The 21,485-nt window shown below is 45.8% G+C and overlaps 1 protein-coding gene across 1 annotated transcript in view; it reads right to left on the bottom strand.

The window, feature by feature from the left end:
- GNA15 (G protein subunit alpha 15) overlaps positions 1-21,485 on the bottom strand; it is a 107,172-nt gene that overhangs the window by 70,575 nt on the left and 15,112 nt on the right. Inside the window, exon 2 of the mRNA XM_044284596.1 lies at positions 7,359-7,543. Within this exon, the coding sequence (XP_044140531.1) occupies positions 7,359-7,543 (185 nt within the window). The remainder of the gene's footprint in view (positions 1-7,358; positions 7,544-21,485) is intronic.

The raw sequence follows: 21,485 nt of genomic DNA, 5'->3' as shown, positions 1-21,485 counted from the left end.
AGATACATGGATCGGATCCGCAAAACACATACGGACGTCTGAATGGAGCCTTACGGGGGGTGATCACCTCATATACACTCCCTGATCACCCCCTGTCATTGATCACCCCCCTGTCATTGATCACCCCCCTGTAAGGCTCCATTCAGACGTCCGTATGATTTTTACGGATCCACGGATACATGGATCGGATCCGCAAAACACATACGGACGTCTGAATGGAGCCTTACAGAGGGGTGATCAATGACAGGGGGGTGATCACCCATATAGACTCCCTGATTACCCCCCTGTCATTGATCACCCCCCTGTAAGGCTCCATTCAGACGTCCGTATGTTTTTTGCGGATCCGATCCATGTATCCGTGGATCCGTAAAAATCATACGGACGTCTGAATGGAGCCTTACAGGGGGGTGATCAATGACAGGGGGGTGATCACCCCATATAGACTCCCTGATCACCCCCCTGTCATTGATCACCCCCTGTAAGGCTCCATTCAGACATTTTTTTTGGCCCAAGTTAGCGGAAATTGTTATTTTTTTTTGTTTTTTCTTACAAAGTCTCATATTCCACTAACTTGTGTCAAAAAATAAAATCTCACATGAACTCACCATACCCCTCACGGAATCCAAATGCGTAATTTTTTTTAGACATTTATATTCCAGACTTCTTCTCACGCTTTAGGGCCCCTAAAATGCCAGAGCAGTATAAATACCCCACATGTGACCCCATTTTGGAAAGAAGACACCCCAAGGTATTCCGTGAGGGGCATATTGAGTCCATGAAAGATTGAAATTTTTGTCCCAAGTTAGCGGAAAGGGAGACTTTGTGAGAAAATACAAAAAAAAATCAATTTCCGCTAACTTGTGCCAAAAAAAAATATTTCTATGAACTCGCCATGCCCCTCATTGAATACCTTGGGGTGTCTTCTTTTCAAAATGGGGTCACATGTGGGGTATTTATACTGCCCTGGCATTTTAGGGGCCCGAAAGCGTGAGAAGAAGTCTGGGATCCAAATGTCTAAAAATGCCCTCCTAAAAGGAATTTGGGCCGCTTTGCGCATCTGGCTGCAAAAAAGTGTCACACATGTGGTATCGCCGTACTCAGGAGAAGTTGGGGAATGTTTCTTGGGGTGTCATTTTACATATACCCATGCTGGGTGAGATAAATATCTTGGTCAAATGCCAACTTTGTATAAAAAAAAGGGAAAAGTTGTCTTTTGCCAAGATATTTATCTCACCAAGCATGGGTATATGTAAAATGACACCCCAAAACACATTCCCCAATTTCTCCTGAGTACGGCGATACCACATGTGTGACACTTTTTTGCCGCCTAGGTGGGCAAAGGGGCACACATTCCAAAGAGCACCTTTAGGATTTCACAGGTCGGTTTTTACACATTTTGATTTCAAACTACTTACCACACATTAGGGCCCCTAGAATGCCAGGGCAGTATAACTACCCCACAAGTGACCCCATTTTGGAAAGAAGACACCCCAAGGTATTCCGTGAGGGGCATGGCGAGTTCCTAGAATTTTTTATTTTTTGTCACAAGTTAGCAGAAAATGATGATTTTTTTTTTTTTCTAACAAAGTCTCATATTCCACTAACTTGTGACAAAAAAAAAAATTCTAGGAACTCGCCATGCCCCTCACGGAATACCTTGGGGTGTCTTCTTTCCAAAATGGGGTCACTTGTGGGGTAGTTATACTGCCCTGGCAATTTAGGGGCCCTAATGTGTGCAAAGTAGTTTGAAATCAAAATCTGTAAAAAATGGCCGGTGAAATCCTAAAGGTGCTCTTTGGAATGTGGGCCCCTTTGCCCACCTAGGCTGCAAAAAAGTGTCACACATCTGGTATCGCCGTACTCAGGAGAAGTTGGGCAATGTGTTTTGGGGTGTCATTTTACATATACCCATGCTGGGTGAGATAAATATCTTGGTCAAATGCCAACTTTGTATAAAAACACATTCCCCAACTTCTCCTGAGTACGGCGATACCAGATGTGTGACACTTTTTTGCAGCCTAGGTGGGCAAAGGGGCACACATTCCAAAGAGCACCTTTCGGATTTCACCGGTCATTTTTTACAGATTTTGATTTCAAACTACTTCTCACGCATCTGGGCCCCTAAAATGCCAGGGCAGTATAACTACCCCACAAGTGACCCCATTTTGGAAAGAAGACACCCCAAGGTATTTCGTGATGGGCATAGTGAGTTCATGGAAGTTTTTATTTTTTGTCACAAGTTAGTGGAATATGAGACTTTGTAAGAAAAAAAGAAAAGAAAAAAATAAATCATCATTTTCCGCTTGTGACAAAAAATTAAAAGTTCTATGAACTCACTATGCCCATCAGTGAATACCTTAGGGTGTCTACTTTCCGAAATGGGGTCATTTGTGGGGGTTTTCTACTGTCTGGGCATTGTGGAACCTCAGGAAACATGACAGGTGCTCAGAAAGTCAGAACTGCTTCAAAAAGCGGAAATTCACATTTTTGTACCATAGTTTGTAAACGCTATAACTTTTACCCAAACCGATTTTTTTTACCCAAACATTTTTTGCAAAAAAATCGTTAAAATTTTGATTAATAACAAAAAATGTCAGCAGCAATGAAATACCACCAAATGAAAGCTCTATTAGTGAGAAGAAAAGGAGGTAAAATTCATTTGGGTGGTAAGTTGCATGACCGAGCGATAAACGGTGAAAGTAGTGTAGTGCAGAAGTGTAAAAAGTGGCCTGGTCATTAAGGGTGTTTCAGCTAGGGGGGTTGAAGTGGTTAAAGAGGATCTTTCACCACTCCTGACATGTTTGTTTTAATAGCTTCATGCATTCCCCGCATACTAACAATTCTGGAGCCTCTATTCTTATGTCTGTATGTTGGGCCATGCCTCTATTATTTCTACTCCGAAGTTATGAATAATTGCTAGCTGTCTGCAGTAAGGGTACAGAGGGGTGGTAACAAGTTGGGGGGGGGGGGGTACCTGCACAGTCTGAAAATGGCAGCACTAATTGGATAGAGTGAGTCTGTGCAGGTACACACCCCCAACTGTTTACCTCCCCTCTGTACCCTTACTGAAGGTTAATAGCAATTCATTAATTACTTCTAGTAGGAATAAGAGAGGAATGGCACAACATAGAGACATAAGAAAAGATGTTTCAGAATTGGTATTACATGGGGAATGCATGAAGCTATTAAAACAGACATGTCAGGAGTGGTGACAGGTCCTCTAGACACAGTTATATTTTTTCTTGCAACTTTTTAACACTGTGTGTGTGTAGGAATGCTAGTGATAACTGTTGCGTGTGATTAAGTATTTTGTGTGTATTAAGTGTAGGTTTAGTTTTTTTAAACTTTTTTTCCTGATTTACTTTAGTTTACTTATGTCAAACAACCATGCACCGCACTGTGTGAAAGGTTAAAATGTGGGGTATATACTTTTCATACTTTCCATGCAATATCACATAACAGGTTTCCACCATGAAATGCTTGAGCAAACTTGAGGTAGAGTCACCAGAGCACAGCGAAGACTGGGCTTGATGATACCATCAAGGATTAAAGAGCGGCCATGTGGCCTCCAATAAGAAGTAGCAGGCCCGTCGCTAACAGACAGGCAAAACAAGCAATTGCTTGGGGCCCTGAGCTGGCCCGGGGCCCAAGCAGAGCCGGTGCTTGTTTTGCTTCCTTTAAGGCTGCAGCCGCCTGAGCGCTCTATAGAGAGCCTCAGGCGGCTGCAGCACTCCTGGTTACCTCCCGAGCTGTGTTCGCTCTATGCTGTTGTTAATGTAGCGTGGCCGAGCTCTGTTCGGTCCGCGGTACAGGAGCTTTTGTTTCCTATACCCGGCCGGACTGACAGGAAGTGCTCACTTAGTGTGCACTTCCTGTCAGTCCGGCCGGGTACAGGAAACAAATGCTCCTGTACCGCGGACCGAACAGAGCTCAGCCACGCTACACTAGAGGTGGGGGGGGGGGGTAGAATGAGAGTGACGGGGGGGTGGAGTAATGAGAGTGACAAAGGGGGGGTGGAATAAGGAGAGTGACAAGGGAAGGGGGGGATAATGAGAGTGACAAGGGGGGGTGGAATAATGAGAGTGACAAGGGGGGGGTGGAATAATGAGAGTGACAAGGGAGGGGGGATAATGAGAGTGACAAGGGAGGGGGGGAATAATGAGAGTGACAAGGGAGGGGGGAAATAATGAGAGTGACAAGGGAGGGGGGAATAATGAGAGTGACAAGGGAGGGGGGGAATAATGAGAGTGACAAGGGAGGGGGGGAATAATGAGAGTGACAAGGGAGGGGGGGAATAATGAGAGTGACAAGGGAGGGGGGATAATAAGAGTGACAAGGGAGGGGGGGAATAATGAGAGTGACAAGGGAGTGGGGGATAATGAGAGTGACAAGGGAGGGGGGATAATGAGAGTGACAAGGGAGGGGGGGATAATGAGAGTGACAAGGGAGGGGGGGAATAATGAGAGTGACAAGGGAGTGGGGGATAATGAGAGTGACAAGGGAGGGGGGATAATGAGAGTGACAAGGGAGGGGGGGATAATGAGAGTGACAAGGGAGGGGGGATAATGAGAGTGACAAGGGAGGGGGGAAATAATGAGAGTGACAAGGGAGGGGGGAAATAATGAGAGTGACAAGGGAGGGGGGGAAATAATGAGAGTGACAAGGGAGGGGGGAATAATGAGAGTGACAAGGGAGGGGGGAAATAATGAGAGTGACAAGGGAGGGGGGAATGAGAGTGACAAAGGAGGGAGGGGGGAGAAGAGAGTGACAAGGGAGTCCCCAGAGCCAGACCAAGAGCCAGAGACAAGATCATCTTATTGTCCTGGTGGTAAGTAGACAATACAATGTGTTTATTATGTAATTGTTTAGTTATTAATACTACATTGGAAACAAATTTTTAGGGTCCATTCACACATCCGTGTGTGTTTTGGTGTTTTGCGGATGCACAAAACACGGACAGCGGCAATGTGCGTTCCGCATTTTGCGGACCGCACATTGCCGGCACTAAGAATATGCCTATTCTTGTCAGGAATTGCAGACAAGAATAGGACATGTTCTATTTTTTTCAGGATCGGAATTGCAGATCCGGGTCTGCAATTCCGGATCGGGGCCGCACGTTGTGCGGCCCCAAAAAAAAGTGTATGGGTCCGCAATTTCGTCCGCAAGTCCGTCCGCAAGTCCGCAAAAAGAGACAGCTACAAGAAGCTGGATTAACCCTAAGGGAAACATAGCAGTTATTTTAATTTAAAAGCTGAGAAAGGGGTGGAACATGATATGGGCAGATCATCTGATAAGGCGGGGGGGGGGGCGGCAATTTTTATCTTGCCTAGGGCGGCAAAAATCCTTGCACCAGCCCTGGCTGTGCTGACTGCTGCTCTGTAGCGTGGCCAAGCTCTCCTCCTCTACCTCCTGGCTGTCACTCAGTCCGGCCGGGTACCGCGCGGTACAGGAACAGGGGATTCAGTTTCCTGTTCCCGGCCGGACTGACAGGAAGTGTACACTGAGTGAGTGCTCACCTCCTTTTAGTCCGGCCACGGCCGGGAACAGGAAACTGAATCTCCTGACCTGTAACACGCGGTTCCCGGCCGGACTGAGTGACACCAGGAGGTAGAGGAGGACACAGGTTTGTAAGAACTGAAAAATTTTAATGTGTGTGTTTTAAGTATGTTGGATTTAGTTGTATGGTACAGTGGTGTTTTTTGCAAATGTTAATTTGTTGAAAATGTTCAAATTTCATGCACATTAAATGCAACAGCAGTATTTTCACTGTAAACCTCCTTTTTTATTTATATAAATATATATATAGTGAACTTAAACTGTATGGCTATACTGTGGTTCCTGTAGGCTTTGCGTGCGTAAGGTGGGGAGGGCGTGGAGGGGGGGCCTCCATGTCTATTCCAAAAGGAGGGGAGTTGTTAGTATTTAGGAATAAACAACAGAAATCTGATTAGGTGGGGAGATAGGTGTTAGGGGTGATTCACATGACAGTAATTATCCCAGGAAATACAGTCCATTTGTCAGCTATGTCTCCCGGGCTGACGTGTCTCCCCTTACCTGAACTGTCTGAATCAGTGATTTATGACACAGTCAGTTCCTATCTGATCTCAGCTCTACTGTACTGTGCTCGCATCATCATGGTAGTATGCGATGACATATGAACTGACTGTATCATAAATCACTATGATGCAGTCACTTAACGTCAGAGAAGTCAGCCCAGGAGGTGCAGCTGACACGTGGACCGTGTCTCCCAGGCCGATCACGGTCGTGTAAAGCAGCCATTAGAATTTGCTACATGAGATTTGTTGAAGCGGGAGGGGGGCTAGCAAGCTAATGAGATGAAAGAAAGGTGATAGAAGTAATGGTGGGGGATTAGGGGAGAGATAGACAAAGGGAGATTTAAGGCAGTGTAGGCAGGGCTAAATGTGGCCAGACACATTAATAAAGTTGATCAAAACAGATGATTTCAACCAAAACAATTGCTCATCGGATGAAATTTAAGAATGAATGATCATTTTATCCAACCAATGCCTGACTACCATTGTCTGAAGAGAAGTCAGCCATGTCTGACATTTTTGCCTGATACAGTAGTTAATGAACTAGTAGTTGTTGAAATGCTGTTCAACCATTAACCAACTTCTGTCGAATGTGTATGGTCACCTCTACTGTTGTGGTGTTCTACTTATAGGTACAAGCAAGTCAGAATAGTTGCAGCAGAAGCACCAACAGCTGAATAATCCAGCAGATGCCTGAAGAATGTAAGTATAGCTGCTGGTGAATCCAAACACAATGAAGAAAAGGGACGCATAAAGATTGGGTTGCCAAAGAGGTATGAGGATGCAGCGAGATCAGGTAAGATGATCTAAAGGGGCCTTGGATAGGGGGGTGGAAGGGATCGGGAGTGATTTTTCTTTCAATCGGTCCGCCAGTGTGATTGATCTCACAAATCAGCAGCCTGGGAATATTGAAGGCCCTGACAGGCTTACTCTTCTAGTTCATCGCAGGATCAATTGGTTGCCGTAAAGCATTGTCTGTACTTTCAATCCACACTGATTCTCTTTCAGAAGTAGTCACACACCAGCATCATGGAAGGCCACAGTGCAGCCAGAAGAAATGCCACTGGCAGGGGTGAATGGGGTATTGCATTATCCAAATCGTACTTGTGCAACCAACAACATGTCTACTAATAGCGCTTGCTGGGGATAGGGTGTCCCTTTGCTAGGGGGATGAATGTAGATCCCCAGTTAATCAGAAGATGTCTAAAAAGTGAATGAGCCCCACCAATAACGGCAAATGTGGATATTGGAACTGGTTAAATTGCTTTTAGATATTAATATGTAACTACTCAAAGATACCGTTACCTTATTTTCCTCCCAGACATAAGGAAGCCTGAGGGTCTCCATAGCTCCCACCAAGGACTGGGCACAGGTTATGATGTTCTGATGTATAAGTTTTCCATAAATTTTACGGTCTTGCTCTGAGAAACCAGATCCATGGATGATTCTCATCTGCTTAATAAACGTGCTTTTTCCACTCTCTCCTGTTCCTGTAAGGATGGAAATAAATGTGTTAAAATGTTGTTTATGTTTAATAATGTTCCTTATTGGAAAGCAAACCTATCAGTTAGACCCAGTTCGGATTAAATGTTGTATTCTGTTCCATTGGAATTACAGTGTTTTTGCTGTCAAAAACAAGTCAAGATCTAATTGAGAATGAACTAGTCATACCTGTCATGGTTCTGGTAAGAATAGAAACCATGATGGCAGTATAAAGCCTTTTGAGACCTTCCATGAACTATAGGAATTTGGTAGGTACTATTGACTAACCCCCTTTTGCGCACTTTGACATAACTGCATGTCCAAGGTGCACCAGGGGCGTATAGAGCAGGCTCACAAGCTGAGCACACTCCATAGGCGGCAGGTGTTATTCTCTTGTGCTAGATCTTTAGCTTCACTCCCAAAAAGGAAGGTAGGTCCTGACTTCCTATAAAACACGTAAAAAGTATATATATATATATATATATATATATATATATATGATTTTTGGTCTGCGCTAAAACAACTTTGATAGAAGCTTGCAGAAAAACTACAGATTTTTCAGGTGGCTGTTCAACTTGATCTTCTTTCTCCACCTCCTCAGACTCTGAACCGACCAGCAACGAGCATATTCATCATTCCTCCCCAGTATATAATATCAGCCGGCAGCAAACAGCGTATGTTCCTTTAAAGAAAACCAACATAGAGCAGACCCATAGGTAAAAGCATTGAGTATACTTTATTATACTCACAGAGTTTTCCTCTTTCAACAACGCATATACAATAAAAATGCATCATTTTTGGATTTTCTAACATGGAATTTTCTGTCATGGTTTTTAAGAGCGATAACTTTGTGTGGGACAAGCTGTAGTTTTTATTGCCACCATTTGGGGGTACATTTGTCTTTCTGGTTGCTTTTTAGCTCATTTTTTGGGAGGTGAAATCACAAAAAAAGCAGTTTGGTGTCATTTTTCTATTATTATTTTTTTTTACACCGTTCACTTGATGGGATAAATCATGTGATATATTTTTATAGATACGGTCATTACGGATGCAACGATACCAAATATGTAAAAATAAATATGTTTTAGACAATAAAAACATTCTTGGAAAAAAAATCATGTTCTTGTGTTGCCATTTTCTTAGAGCCATATTTTTTTTTATTTTTCTGGCTTTAGTCTTGTGTAAGGGCTTGTTTTTTGTGGGATGAGGTGATGTTTTTATTGCTACTATTAATTAATTGATTAATTGATATTTTGTTTTTTGTGAGGTTAGGTGAGTAAACAAAAGCTGTTTTGGCATAGTTTGTATTTGTTTTTTATTTACACCGTTCACTTAATGGGGTAGGTCATGTGATATTTTACGGATGCGGCGATACCAAATATATTTATTTTTTTAAATTTTACACAGTAAGAGCATTTTTAGAAAAAAAATAATGTTTTTGTGTTGCAATTTTTATAGCCTTATTTTATTATTTTTCTGTCTATGGTCTTGTGTGGGGGTCATTTTTAGCGGGACGAGGTGATGTTTTTATTGCTACCATTTTGGGGTATGTACAACTTTTTGATTAATTAACAGTATATTTTTTGGGAGGTGAGCTAACAAAAAAAAATCTGCTTTGGCACAATATTTATACATTTTTTAAATAACGGATTTGGGGGGGGAAAAAGTTTTTAAATGTGAAACTTTTTTTGTTCTTTCTTTAAAACACTTTATTTATTTATTTTTTCTTTTAAACTTTGTGTCCCCCATAAGATGTTCACATTTAACTTAATTTTTTTTTACTATTGATTTCTCCTGTAACTGGGGCTGACATAGTATCCCTAGTTACAGGAAAAATACACCCCACAGAGAGGCTGTACAGCAGCACAACCGTTGCCAGTTCACACAACCGTTGCCCCTCAATTGCCGTATTGCGGCCCGCATACAGCGGGTCTGCAATACACGAGACACGGGCCATGTGCATTCCACATCACGGATGTGGACCCATTCACTTAACGGAAGCACGGAACGGAACCCCACTGAAGCACTATGGAGTGCTTCCTGGAGTTCCATTCCGTGCCTCCGTTCTATCTTTTTGCAGAACGGATGGATTGTGGACCCATTCAAGTGAATGGGTCCGCGATTCGCATGCAACTGGCCCAAGGTCAGTGCCCATGCATTCCGGACCCCAATTTGCGGTCCACAGCAAAAGCACGGAGGGGCAACGGTCGTGGGAACGAGCCATAATACTGTGCTGTACAGCCTCAGTGCAGAGATGATCATGGTCTATGGAAGACGCTACAGCTCCTGCACTCCCCCAGCCCTGGCGGTCACATGATCACCAGGCCGGAACCGGAAGCAGCAGATCGCTTCCTCAGCTGTATGCACAGTGCTTGTTGAGTGCTGTGTATACAGTGATCTAGAAGGCAGGGACACCCAGGAATGGTCCCTGCCTTCTCCCTGGGGTGCCCTGCTGTCACTGACAGCAGGCCCCCTGCTCGGCAGCTGCACGATTAGCGTGCAGCTGCCATCTCTGAATGGACATTCCAGAACGTCCATTCAGAGATAAACCCGACCGCCCAAGACGTTTATAGTCAATTGGCGGGAAGTGGTTAAATATAAAATAAAACAATAAAAAAAAATATAGTTAAAGGGGTTTTTCGAGACTTAAATACTGATGACCTATTCTCTGGATAGGTCACTAGTATCTGTTCTGTGGGGGTCCGACACATGGGATCCCCATCGATCAGCTGGTACGAAGATTACCTTCACTATAGTTTACATCATGTACCTTTCTAACAGGTCAAAGAATAAAAATAATTGTGGGAGTCCTTCTTTAAAGGGGTTTGCCAATATATTTTTACTGATGACCTCCTGGGACCACCGCCGATCGGCTGTTTGAGAAGGCACCGGTGCTAGCAGTAGCTCCACAGCCTTCTAGCTGTTTCCCCTAGGCCGAGAGACAAAATGTTCATCGGTCACATAGATGTGAATAGGGCTGAGCAATGTACAGCGCTGTGCTTGGAAAGCACGGAAAGGACCACAGTGCTCACAGGAACGCTGGTGCCTTCTCAAACAGCTGATCGGCGGGGGTCCCAGGTGTCGGACCCCAACCAATCAGATACTGATGACCTACCCAGAGGATAGGTCATCAGTATTTAAATCTCAGAAAACCCCTTTACATTGCCATGTCTAAACTATTATTAAAATATTTAAAAGTATTTATCCTGTACTGTAAACACTGTAACCAAAAAGAAATCAAAATGGTTGTGAATTGCGCCACCTGAAAAAAATGTAATAAAAAGTGATCTAAAAGCTATATGTACCCCCAAAAAGGTGCCAATAAAAATTACAGCTCATTCTGCAAAAACAAGCCCTCAAGTAGCTCTGAAGATGGAAATATTATAAAACAAGTTATGGGATGCAAAAAAGGTAACATTAGTATTACCAATGTAAATTTGGTATTGCTGTAATCGCAGTGACCCACAGAATAAGGTCGTCGTGTCATTTTTAGCACACAGAGAAAAAACTAGACCCAAAGTTCAGTGTCAAAATTGCATTATTTTAATTTTTTTAGTTTCACCCCACAAAGGATGTTTTTTCAATTTTGTAATGCAAGCTTGGCTACATTTATTGGTAATTAAACAGCTCAACTTGTGACACAAAAATCAAGCCCTCATTTGGCTATGTGAACAAATACAGTTTTGACTGATGGAAGGCAAGGAGAAAAAAAAAGAAAATCTGGAAATGAAAACTGACCCAGTTCCTACAGGCCCAAAACATTGGAGCTATATAATACAGTAATATATAGATGACACATAAATACTAGAATATTCCTTATCCTAATATCACTCAGACCTCTTAAAATCATTATAAAGTAACATGTTACCATAAGGGGATTACAGTATAGACCAATGCCAAAGCCAGAGAAAAATGACACTAAAGATCTGTCTGTTTTAGTAAATATATATTTCCTATAATATTACATTTTTTAATATTTAGGCCACGTCTACACAACGACATTTGTCGTGCAACATTTTGTTGCACCAATGTCACGCGACAATTTTTATAATGGCAGTCTATGGTGAGATGGATTTTACTGTGACTGTTGCGTCGCAGTCGCAGCATGTTGCATGTTGCAGTGCGACACCATAGACTTCCATTATAAACATTGTTGCGCGACATTGGTGCAACAAAATGTTGCGCTACAAATGTTGCAGTGTAGTTGTGGCCTGTCTGTCGTGCGACTTATTGTCACACGGCAAATGTTGTCGTGTAGACCTAGCCTTACTGTTTTGTCTGCATTTTGCTGTTCCTCCCTTATCCCTTTTAAAAGTATATACAGTTGCAAGAAAAAGTATGTGAACCCTTTGGAATGATAAGGATTTCTGCATAAATTGGTCATAAAATGTGATCTGATCTTCATCTAAGTCACAACAATAGAGAATCACAGTCTGCTTAAACTAATAACACACAAAGAATTAAATGTTACCATGTTTTTATTGAATACACCATGTAAACATTCACAGTGCAGGACATTCACAGTGCAGGAGGAAAAAGTATGTGAACCCCTAGACTAATGACATCTCCAAGAGCTAATTGGAGTGAGGTGTCAGCCAACTGGAGTCCAATCAATGAGATGAGATTGGAGGTGTTGGTTACAGCTGCCCTGCACTATAAAAAACACACACCAGTTCTGGGTTTGCTTTTCACAAGAAGCATTGCCTGATGTGAATGATGCCTCGCAGAAAAGAGCTCTCAGAAGACCTACGATTAAGAATTATTGACTTGCATAAAGCTGGAAAGGGTTATAAAAGTATCTCCAAAAGCCTTGCTGTTCATCAGTCCACGGTAGGACAAATTGTCTATAAATGGAGAAAGTTCAGCACTGCTGCTACTCTCCCTAGGAGTGGCTGTCCTGTATAGATGACTGCAAGAGCACAGCGCAGACTGCTCAATGAGGTGAAGAAGAATCCTAGAGTGTCAGCTAAAGACTAACAAAAGTCTCTGGCATTTGCTAACATCCCTGTTAGCGAATCTACGATATGTGAAACACTGAACAAGAATGGATTTCATGGGAGGATACCACAGAGGAAGCCACTGCTGTCCAAAAAAAACATTGCTACACGTTTACAGTTTGCACAAGAGCACCTGGATGTTCCACAGCAGTACTGGCAAAATATTTTCTGGACAGATAAAATCAAAGTTGAGTTGTTTGAAAGAAACACACAACACTATGTGTGGAGAAAAAGAGGCACAGCACACCAACATCAAAACCTCATCCCTACTGTGAAGTATGGTGGTGGGGGCATCATGGTTTGGGGCTGTTTTGCTGCGTCAGGGCCTAGACAGATTGCTATTATTGAAGGAAAAATGAATTCCCAAGTTTATCAAGACATTTTGCAGGAGAACTTAAGGCCATCTGTCCACCAGCTGAAGCTCAACAGAAGATGGGTGTTGCAACAGGACAACGACCCAAAGCATAGAAGTAAATCAACAACAGAATGGCTTAAACACAAGAAAATACGCCTTCTGAAGTGGCCCAGTCAGAGTCCTGACCTCAACCCGATTGAGATGCTGTGTCATGACCTCAAGAAAGCGATTCACACCAGACATCCCAAGAATATTGCTGAACTGAAACAGTTCTGTAAAGAGGAATGGTCAAGAATTACTCCTGACCGTTGTGCACGTCTGATCTGCAACTACAGTAAAAAGTTTAGTTGAAGTTATTGCTGCCAAAGGAGGTTCAACCAGTTATTAAATCCAAGGGTTCACATACTTTTTCCACCTGCACTGTGAATGTTTACATGGTGTGTTCAATAAAACATGGTAACATTTAATTCTTTGTGTGTTATTAGTTTAAGCAGACTGTGATTGTCTATTGTTGTGACTTAGATGAAGATCAGATCACATTTTATGACCAATTTGTGCAGAAATCCATATCATTCCAAAGGGTTCACATACTTTTTCTTGCAACTGTATATATAAATTGACCACTGGATGCCACCAATTGAAAGTGTGTTCCTGTACACTCTGACACTGTTCAATCAGTGCTGCTGATGTCAGACTGAGTAGGGACACCCTTTAATGTCACAGCAGAGAGTTGTATGGAAAGATGCTACAGAATTGGAATACGGTTAAATGCATATGAAGCATACCCATAGCTTAAAGAAAAGGAGAGCAAGGTAATAAATAGAAGACTAAACATTGCTTCTTCCATTAGTGAATCAGCATTGAGAAGAGGGGTAAAGTGCACTGATACCATACAAAGCAACATCTTTCCATCCAACTGTATCGTAAACTAAGAGATCGATCTGTGTAAACTGTAGAATTAGTTCCGGTAACAGGGACCATGGGATCATTGGTGGAAATGTGGAAGGCATGATAAAGAAATGAGACAAACAGAAATGTAAAAAAAAACACAGCCATATATAATGCTGGCCATGTTGGTAAGCTGGTGCATGTTCATCAGATGTAGATGTTTTTTGATACAGAGCTTCACATCCCCTACATAAATATACTGTATACTGTAACATGCTGACTGCCTGAAGCCACCACTAGAGGGAGCTTAAGAGCTTACACCCTAACTAATCAGTTGTTCTGCAATAGCTCCAGTGCCATAGGTTGGTGTTGAAACTAAACAGTTCCATTAACCTTGTAGTGAAGTTAACTTGTTACTGCTCCTATTGAAGTCAGTGGGGGCATAACTCCCTCCGCTACAAGGTTAATGGAACCGTGTAGTTACGGCGCCAACCTATGGCACTGGAGCTACTGAGGAACAACTGATCAGTGAGGGTGTAAGCTCTTAAGCTTCCTCTAGTGGTGGCTTTAGGCAGTGAGCATGTTACAGTATATTTATGTAGGGGATGTGAAGCTCTGTATCAAAAAACATGGCTCGCTACATCTGTGTAGTTCTGGTGCTGACTTCCCAAACAGATGATAGGCGTGGTGCAGGTTGTTAGACAATCAGCTAGTGATGGCCTATCCTGACAATAGGCCATCATTTATTAAGGGCTGGACAACCCCTCTAACTCTTTCACTGCTGAGGGTTTCAGGATTTTCACACTTTTGGCAAACACAAATGCCTGGTTGTATCTCCAGTCATCTCTCGTGTTAAGAGGGACTGCCTAGGAGCCCCATGTTAACTTGAGACACTTTAGGCATCAGGAGGAAGGGATCTGCTCACTCCCCCATTCCCTGATTGGCCAGCACCTTGGTGATGCTTCATAGTTGGGAATGGCTTCCCATTCGAATAGGCGTCATTCCGGTGGCTGTGCTACGGCCACAGTAGTGCCGTAATCGCCACCACTCATCATAAGTGGCTGATGTCTTTACAGGTATACACAGCACAATTATCTCTCCTGAGGACATACTATCCAGAGAGTGTTAAAACAAGCTTGACTACAAAAGGGAGTATCGTTGTTAGTACTCATTGAGAGGTTAATACTGTAACGGTACGTTAAACACCTGTAACAGTGTATCAAGGTGAAATGGCTCAATCAGAGTCCACCCCCCATTCTTTGTGATTATACCCCCCATCCCTTAGTGTAGTCTTGATGTAGTCAGAATGCTGCACTGGCACCATGGGTTTTCCATATTGATGGCAGAAATGTGGTCACCTGGGCCCAAGAATGATCAATTGGTGTTCAGCAAATTCACTGACTGTACATAAGTTAATTAAGTGGGGTTGCCAGAAGCAAGATAATTAGTGGGGTGGCTATTTGGCTGAATAGATACATATTGTACCCAGTGTAAAAATATATTACATGTTATGATGGTATAATAATCAATATACAGCCACCAGGTCTCTCCTCTTTGCCCTATCTTGGGTGGGTGCTACTTTTTCATTCTCTTATGTTTTGTCCTAATTATTATATCTACAGAGTTTTAGCCCATGTTTTAGTATTTGTATATTTAATAAACGTGATTTTATTTTTATCATTTTCATGGGCAGTGAACAATAAATGCAGAAAATGTCAATATTGTGTGAGGTACACAGTATTGACATTTTCTGCATTTATTGTTCACGGCCCATGAAAATGATAAAAATAAAATCACGTTTATTAAATATACAATTACTGTCAAACACAATGCAACCCAAACTATAGAATAAAAAAACTCTTGTTATTCACCCATACCCATGTCGTTTCTGAAAGACACATCACAATGCCAGCCTGTACTACATGGAATTAATCTGTCAAGAGGAGTCAGGAGCTCTCCACGCACATTAGATTATCGGCCGGTCCCATTTCAAACGGTGGGTTTGTGTCATGGTCTTACCTTCGTTTGACATGTGCTGGCGGCCATCTTGGTTTCTGGGTTTCTTGTAGCCTCCCACCCTGCGGCTTCTCCTTCCCACTGGGAGGAGCTGGATGCCTAGCTCATATATATAGAAGGTCTGTGGCTTCAGTTCCTTGCTTGGTCCTCCTGTGTTCACATGCTTCTAAGACTGCTGCTGCTTCTGGTTCCTGATCCTGGCCTCGTCTGACTACCCCGTTGGTTCCTGATCCTGGCTTCGTCTGACTACCCCGTTGGTTCCTGATCCTGGCTTCGTCTGACTACCCCGTTGGTTCCTGATCCTGGCTTCGTCTGACCACCCTCCTGGTTCCTGACCTCTGTCTACGCAAGACCCTGCTTCGGTTTAGCCATCCGTTTGGACTTTTGCTACGGCTTGATTTCCAATAAAGCCTTCTTATTTCCACTCATCTCTGTTGTACGTCTGGTTCATGGTTCCATGACATTAGGACCAAGCCATGAATTCTGACGGTACAGGGCCATCCTCGCTACCTACGCTGGTTGCCAGACTTGATCAGCAGGATCACCTGTTGGGTCGGTTCGCTGTGGCGTTGCAAACCCTGCTTGAACGCACGGCTCATTTCGCTTCCGTTGCCGATGGGTCGGTTGTCGCTCCTGGGCCCGCTCCTACTGCCGCCCCGGTTGTTGCGCCAGAGTCTACCCCGACACCTGTTGCTGCGCCTGCGGTGTCTCGGGGTATGACCGGTTCTGCCCCCCTTCCACAGCGCTTTGGGGGAGAGCCAACTCAGTGCCGAGGTTTCCTTAACCAGGTGGGCATTTATTTCGAGTTGCTGCCACATGCCTTTCCTACTGAGAGATCAAAGGTGGGCTTCTTGATCTCGCTGCTCTCGGACAAGGCCTTGGCCTGGGCCAGCCTTTATGGGAGAACAACAATCCGGTGGTTGCCGAGTTTTCCGGTTTTGTTGCTTCTCTTCGGAAGGTATTCGATGTGCCGGCTCGTGCTGCCTCTGCTGCGAAGCTCCTTATGTCCATCAGACAGGGTTCACGATCCGTAGCTGAATACGCCATTGAGTTTCGTACCCTGGCAGCAGAGGTGGGCTGGAATAATGAGGCTCTGGTCGCTGCTTTTTCTCATGGTCTCTCGGATGCCTTGAAGGATGAGGTTGCAGCTAAGGACCTACCAGTGGAGCTCGAGTCTCTTATTTCTTTCCTGATTTTGATTGACACCAGACTCAGGGAGAGACCTTCCTTTAAGGAGAGCCTGCGGAGGTCTCCTAACAGATTGGCGCCTACGTTTGCTGTCCCACCCGTGCCTCCCTCTCCTCCCACGCCTCCTGGGGATGACTTGTCTGGGGGTGAACCCATGCAGCGGGGGTTTGCTCGCCTGTCCGAGGGGGAGAGGGCACTCCGGAGACGCGAGGGCCGATGCATGTACTGTGGTCTCGGTGGGCATTTTCGGTTGGCATGTCCGAACCGTCCGGGAGAACGCTCGCACCTGAGGTCCTGTCGGGGGCAGATCTTGGGTGGAGTCTCCTCGTCCCCGGTTTCCCGTGTTGACAAACCACTGATCACGGTTGTCCTCTCCTGGGTCGGGGGCTCGGTGACGACCCAGACGTTGGTGGACTCTGGTGCTGGTGGTTTGTTCATTGATAGAGTGTTCGTTGCCGCCAATTCCATTCCTCTGCAGCCTCGAGGTTCCCCACTGGCTCTTGAGGCGATAGACGGCAGACCCCTTCTGCCGCCACACGTGACTCATGAGACCCTTCCAGTGGGGATAGCCATTGGTGCCGTTCACAGAGAGTCGGTCTGTCTCCAGGTTATTTCGTCTCCACACTACTCGGTGGTCTTGGGGTACCCCTGGCTCCAGAAGCATAATCCGACTTTCGATTGGAGATCGGCCGAGATCCTCTCGTGGTCACCGCAGTGTGGGGCTAGTTGCATCCATGGGCCTGTCAAGTTGCTGTGTACTTCCTCGGACTCTCTGTTGCCTCCTGAATACGAAGAGTACCGGGATGTATTCGATAAGGTGCGCGCGGTTGCCCTACCTCCGCACCGCCCATACGATTGTGCCATAGAGTTACAATCTGGTGCCGTTCCTCCTCGTGGCAAGGTCTATCCACTGTCGGTAGCGGAGAATGAGGCCATGGAGGAGTACGTGAGGGAGGCGCTTTCACGCGGACACATCCGCAAATCCTCGTCCCCGGCAGGGGCTGGATTTTTCTTTGTGAAAAAGAAGGGCGGTGAGTTGAGGCCTTGCATCGATTACAGGGGTCTCAATTGCATCACGATCAAGAACGCTTACCCGATACCCTTGATTTCCGAGCTGTTCGATCGCCTCAAAGGGGCCACGGTCTTTACCAAACTCGACCTGAGGGCGGCATATAACCTGGTAAGGATCAAGGCGGGCGATGAGTGGAAGACCACGTTTAACACCAGGACCGGTCATTATGAATCCTTGGTTATGCCCTTTGGGTTGTGCAATGCGCCCGCAGTCTTCCAGGAATTCATCAACGATGTTTTCCGTGACCTGTTGCAGCAGTGTGTGGTGGTCTATTTGGATGACATCTTGGTATATTCTGAATCCATGGAGGCCCACATTATGGATGTCAGACGAGTGTTGCAACGGTTACGAGAGAACAGGCTGTATGGTAAGCTTGAGAAATGCGAATTTCACCGATCCCAGGTAACCTTCTTAGGTTACATCATTTCCGCTGAGGGGTTCTCCATGGATCCTGAGAAGGTTTCGGCTGTCTTACAGTGGCCCCAGCCCAGTGGTCTCCGTGCCCTGCAGCGCTTTTTGGGCTTCGCCAATTATTATCGGAAGTTCATCAGGGACTTTTCCATGCTAGCCAAGCCTCTCACGGATCTGACCAGGAAGGGCAGTAATTTCCAGGTCTGGCCGCTCGAGGCCATCCGAGCTTTTGAGGCTCTAAAGTCCGCCTTTGTGTCGGCTCCGATTCTGTCGCATCCCAACCCTGGGTTGCCCTTTGTCCTCGAGGTGGACGCGTCTGAGACGGGAGTAGGCGCCCTTCTGTCTCAGCGTAGAACACCAGAGGGTCCTCTGCTTCCCTGTGGGTTTTCCTCCCGGAAACTGTCTTCCGCGGAGTGCAACTATCAGATTGGTGACAGGGAGTTATTGGCCATCGTGCAGGCCATTAAAGAATGGAGGCACTTGCTCGAGGGCTCGGTGGTTCCGGTTCTCATCCTGACGGACCACAAGAATCTGACCTACCTTTCTGAGGCCAAGAGATTGACACCACGTCAGGCCAGATGGGCTCTGTTCTTGTCACGTTTTAATTACGTGGTCTCCTACCTACCCTGGTTCCAAGAACATCAGAGCGGATGCCTTATCACGGCAGTACTCCGAGCTGTCCGGGGAGGAGTCGATTCCGACTTCGATCATACCTCCGAATCAGATCCTGGCCGCCATTCGCACCAGCCTGACCTCTCCCCTGGGTGAGCAGATTTTGGCGGCTCAATCTGGTGCTCCCTCTGGGAGACCCAACGGCAGGTGTTTTGTGCCTGAGGAGTTGCGCACTCGGTTGTTGCGAACCTACCATAACTCCAAGGCCGCGGGGCATCCTGGAAAGAACCAGCTGTCCTGGGCTGTTTCACGTCTGTTCTGGTGGCCTTCTCTACGTTCCGACATCGCCGCATATGTAGCGGCATGCTCCGTTTGTGCCCAGAGTAAGTCCCCTCGGCACCTTCCATTGGGCCTTTTGCAACCCATAGCCACCGGGGAGCGCCCATGGTCACACCTGGGGATAGATTTCATTGTGGACCTCCCTGCATCCCGAGGCCATACGGTCATTCTCATGATTGTGGACCGGTTTTCCAAAATGTGCCACTGTGTTCCTCTCAAGAGGTTACCCTCTGCACAAGAGTTGGCCACGATTTTCGCCAGGGAGGTCTTCCGGTTGCACGGTTTGCCCAAGGAGATTGTGTCGGATCGGGGGAGTCAGTTTGTGTCCAGGTTCTGGCGCGCCTTTTGCTCCCAGTTGGGGATTCATCTCTCTTTCTCCTCGGCCTACCACCCTCAGTCCAATGGGGCCGCAGAACGATCTAATCAGGCCTTGGAGCAATTCCTTCGTTGCTATGTCTCCGATCACCAAGACAATTGGGTTGACCTCCTGCCTTGGGCTGAGTTTGCCAGGAACACGGCGGTGAACTCTTCCTCTGGGACGCCTCCCTTCATGGCCAATTATGGGTTCCAACCTGCCGTGTTACCGGAGGTATTCTCTCCCCAGGATACTCCGGCTGTGGAGGATCACCTTTCCGTCCTACGTGCTTCTTGGGTACAGATCCAGAGGTCCCTTGAGGTCTCTGCGCAGCGCCAGAGACTCCAGGCTGATCGCAGACGAGCGCCCGCTCCTTCCTACCAGGTCGGAGACCGTGTATGGTTGTCCACCCGCAACCTCAACCTTCGAGTGCCCACTCCCAAGCTGGCGCCTCGCTTTGTTGGTCCCTTCCGAGTGCTTCGCAGGGTAAACCCGGTAGCCTATGCCCTTGCGCTTCCTCCTGGCATGCGGATCTCCAACGTGTTTCATGTCTTCCCTGTTGAAGCCGTTGGTGTGTAATCGTTTCACTTCCTCGGTTCCTCGGCCCCGTCCGGTCCAAGTGGGCAATCATGAGGAATATGAGGTGAGCAATATCCTGGACTCACGCCTGGTCCGCGGTCGGTTGCAGTTTTTGGTCCATTGGCGTGGTTATGGTCCAGAGGAGCGTTCCTGGGTTCCCTCCGCAGATGTCCATGCTCCTGCTTTGCTCCGAGCCTTCCACGCACGCTTCCCTCAGAAACCGTTCCTTACTCCGCGGAGGAGGGGCCCTTGAGGGGGAGGTACTGTCATGGTCTTACCTTCGTTTGACATGTGCTGGCGGCCATCTTGGTTTCTGGGTTTCTTGTAGCCTCCCACCCTGCGGCTTCTCCTTCCCACTGGGAGGAGCTGGATGCCTAGCTCATATATATAGAAGGTCTGTGGCTTCAGTTCCTTGCTTGGTCCTCCTGTGTTCACATGCTTCTAAGACTGCTGCTGCTTCTGGTTCCTGATCCTGGCCTCGTCTGACTACCCCGTTGGTTCCTGATCCTGGCTTCGTCTGACTACCCCGTTGGTTCCTGATCCTGGCTTCGTCTGACTACCCCGTTGGTTCCTGATCCTGGCTTCGTCTGACCACCCTCCTGGTTCCTGACCTCTGTCTACGCAAGACCCTGCTTCGGTTTAGCCATCCGTTTGGACTTTTGCTACGGCTTGATTTCCAATAAAGCCTTCTTATTTCCACTCATCTCTGTTGTACGTCTGGTTCATGGTTCCATGACAGTTTGGTTGACATTAGTATAATTGGTATGGGGACCTGGAGTTGACAGATGGATTAATTAGGCACTGGGGATAATTAGATACACAACATCCCTAAATGTGGCTGAGAATTATCTTCTCTTATTGGAAGAAATGTCCTGTATCAAACATCCTGAGGTCATTACAATGCTGTCCTGTGTGAATAACAGGCTGAAGTCTTCCTCCTTATGTCACTTGTAGTTTCCACCTCCCACTCCTTCATTCCATACCCACAGAACCAGAATTGCCATTTTTTATATTATTCTGACTCATCCTCAGAGGCACTTCCTTGTGTATCAGTTGACTTGGAAATGGGCGAGGTAAGCTGTAAAGATTATTTCTAAAATATGATTGTACAGTCCAAAACTTTCTGAAATGTGGGTGG

Source organism: Bufo gargarizans, chromosome 1 (genome assembly GCF_014858855.1).
Source record: "Bufo gargarizans isolate SCDJY-AF-19 chromosome 1, ASM1485885v1, whole genome shotgun sequence".
Taxonomy (NCBI): Eukaryota; Metazoa; Chordata; class Amphibia; order Anura; family Bufonidae; genus Bufo; species Bufo gargarizans.
Note: the sequence above shows the minus strand (reverse complement) of the source record. Positions and strands in the feature narration are given on the sequence as shown.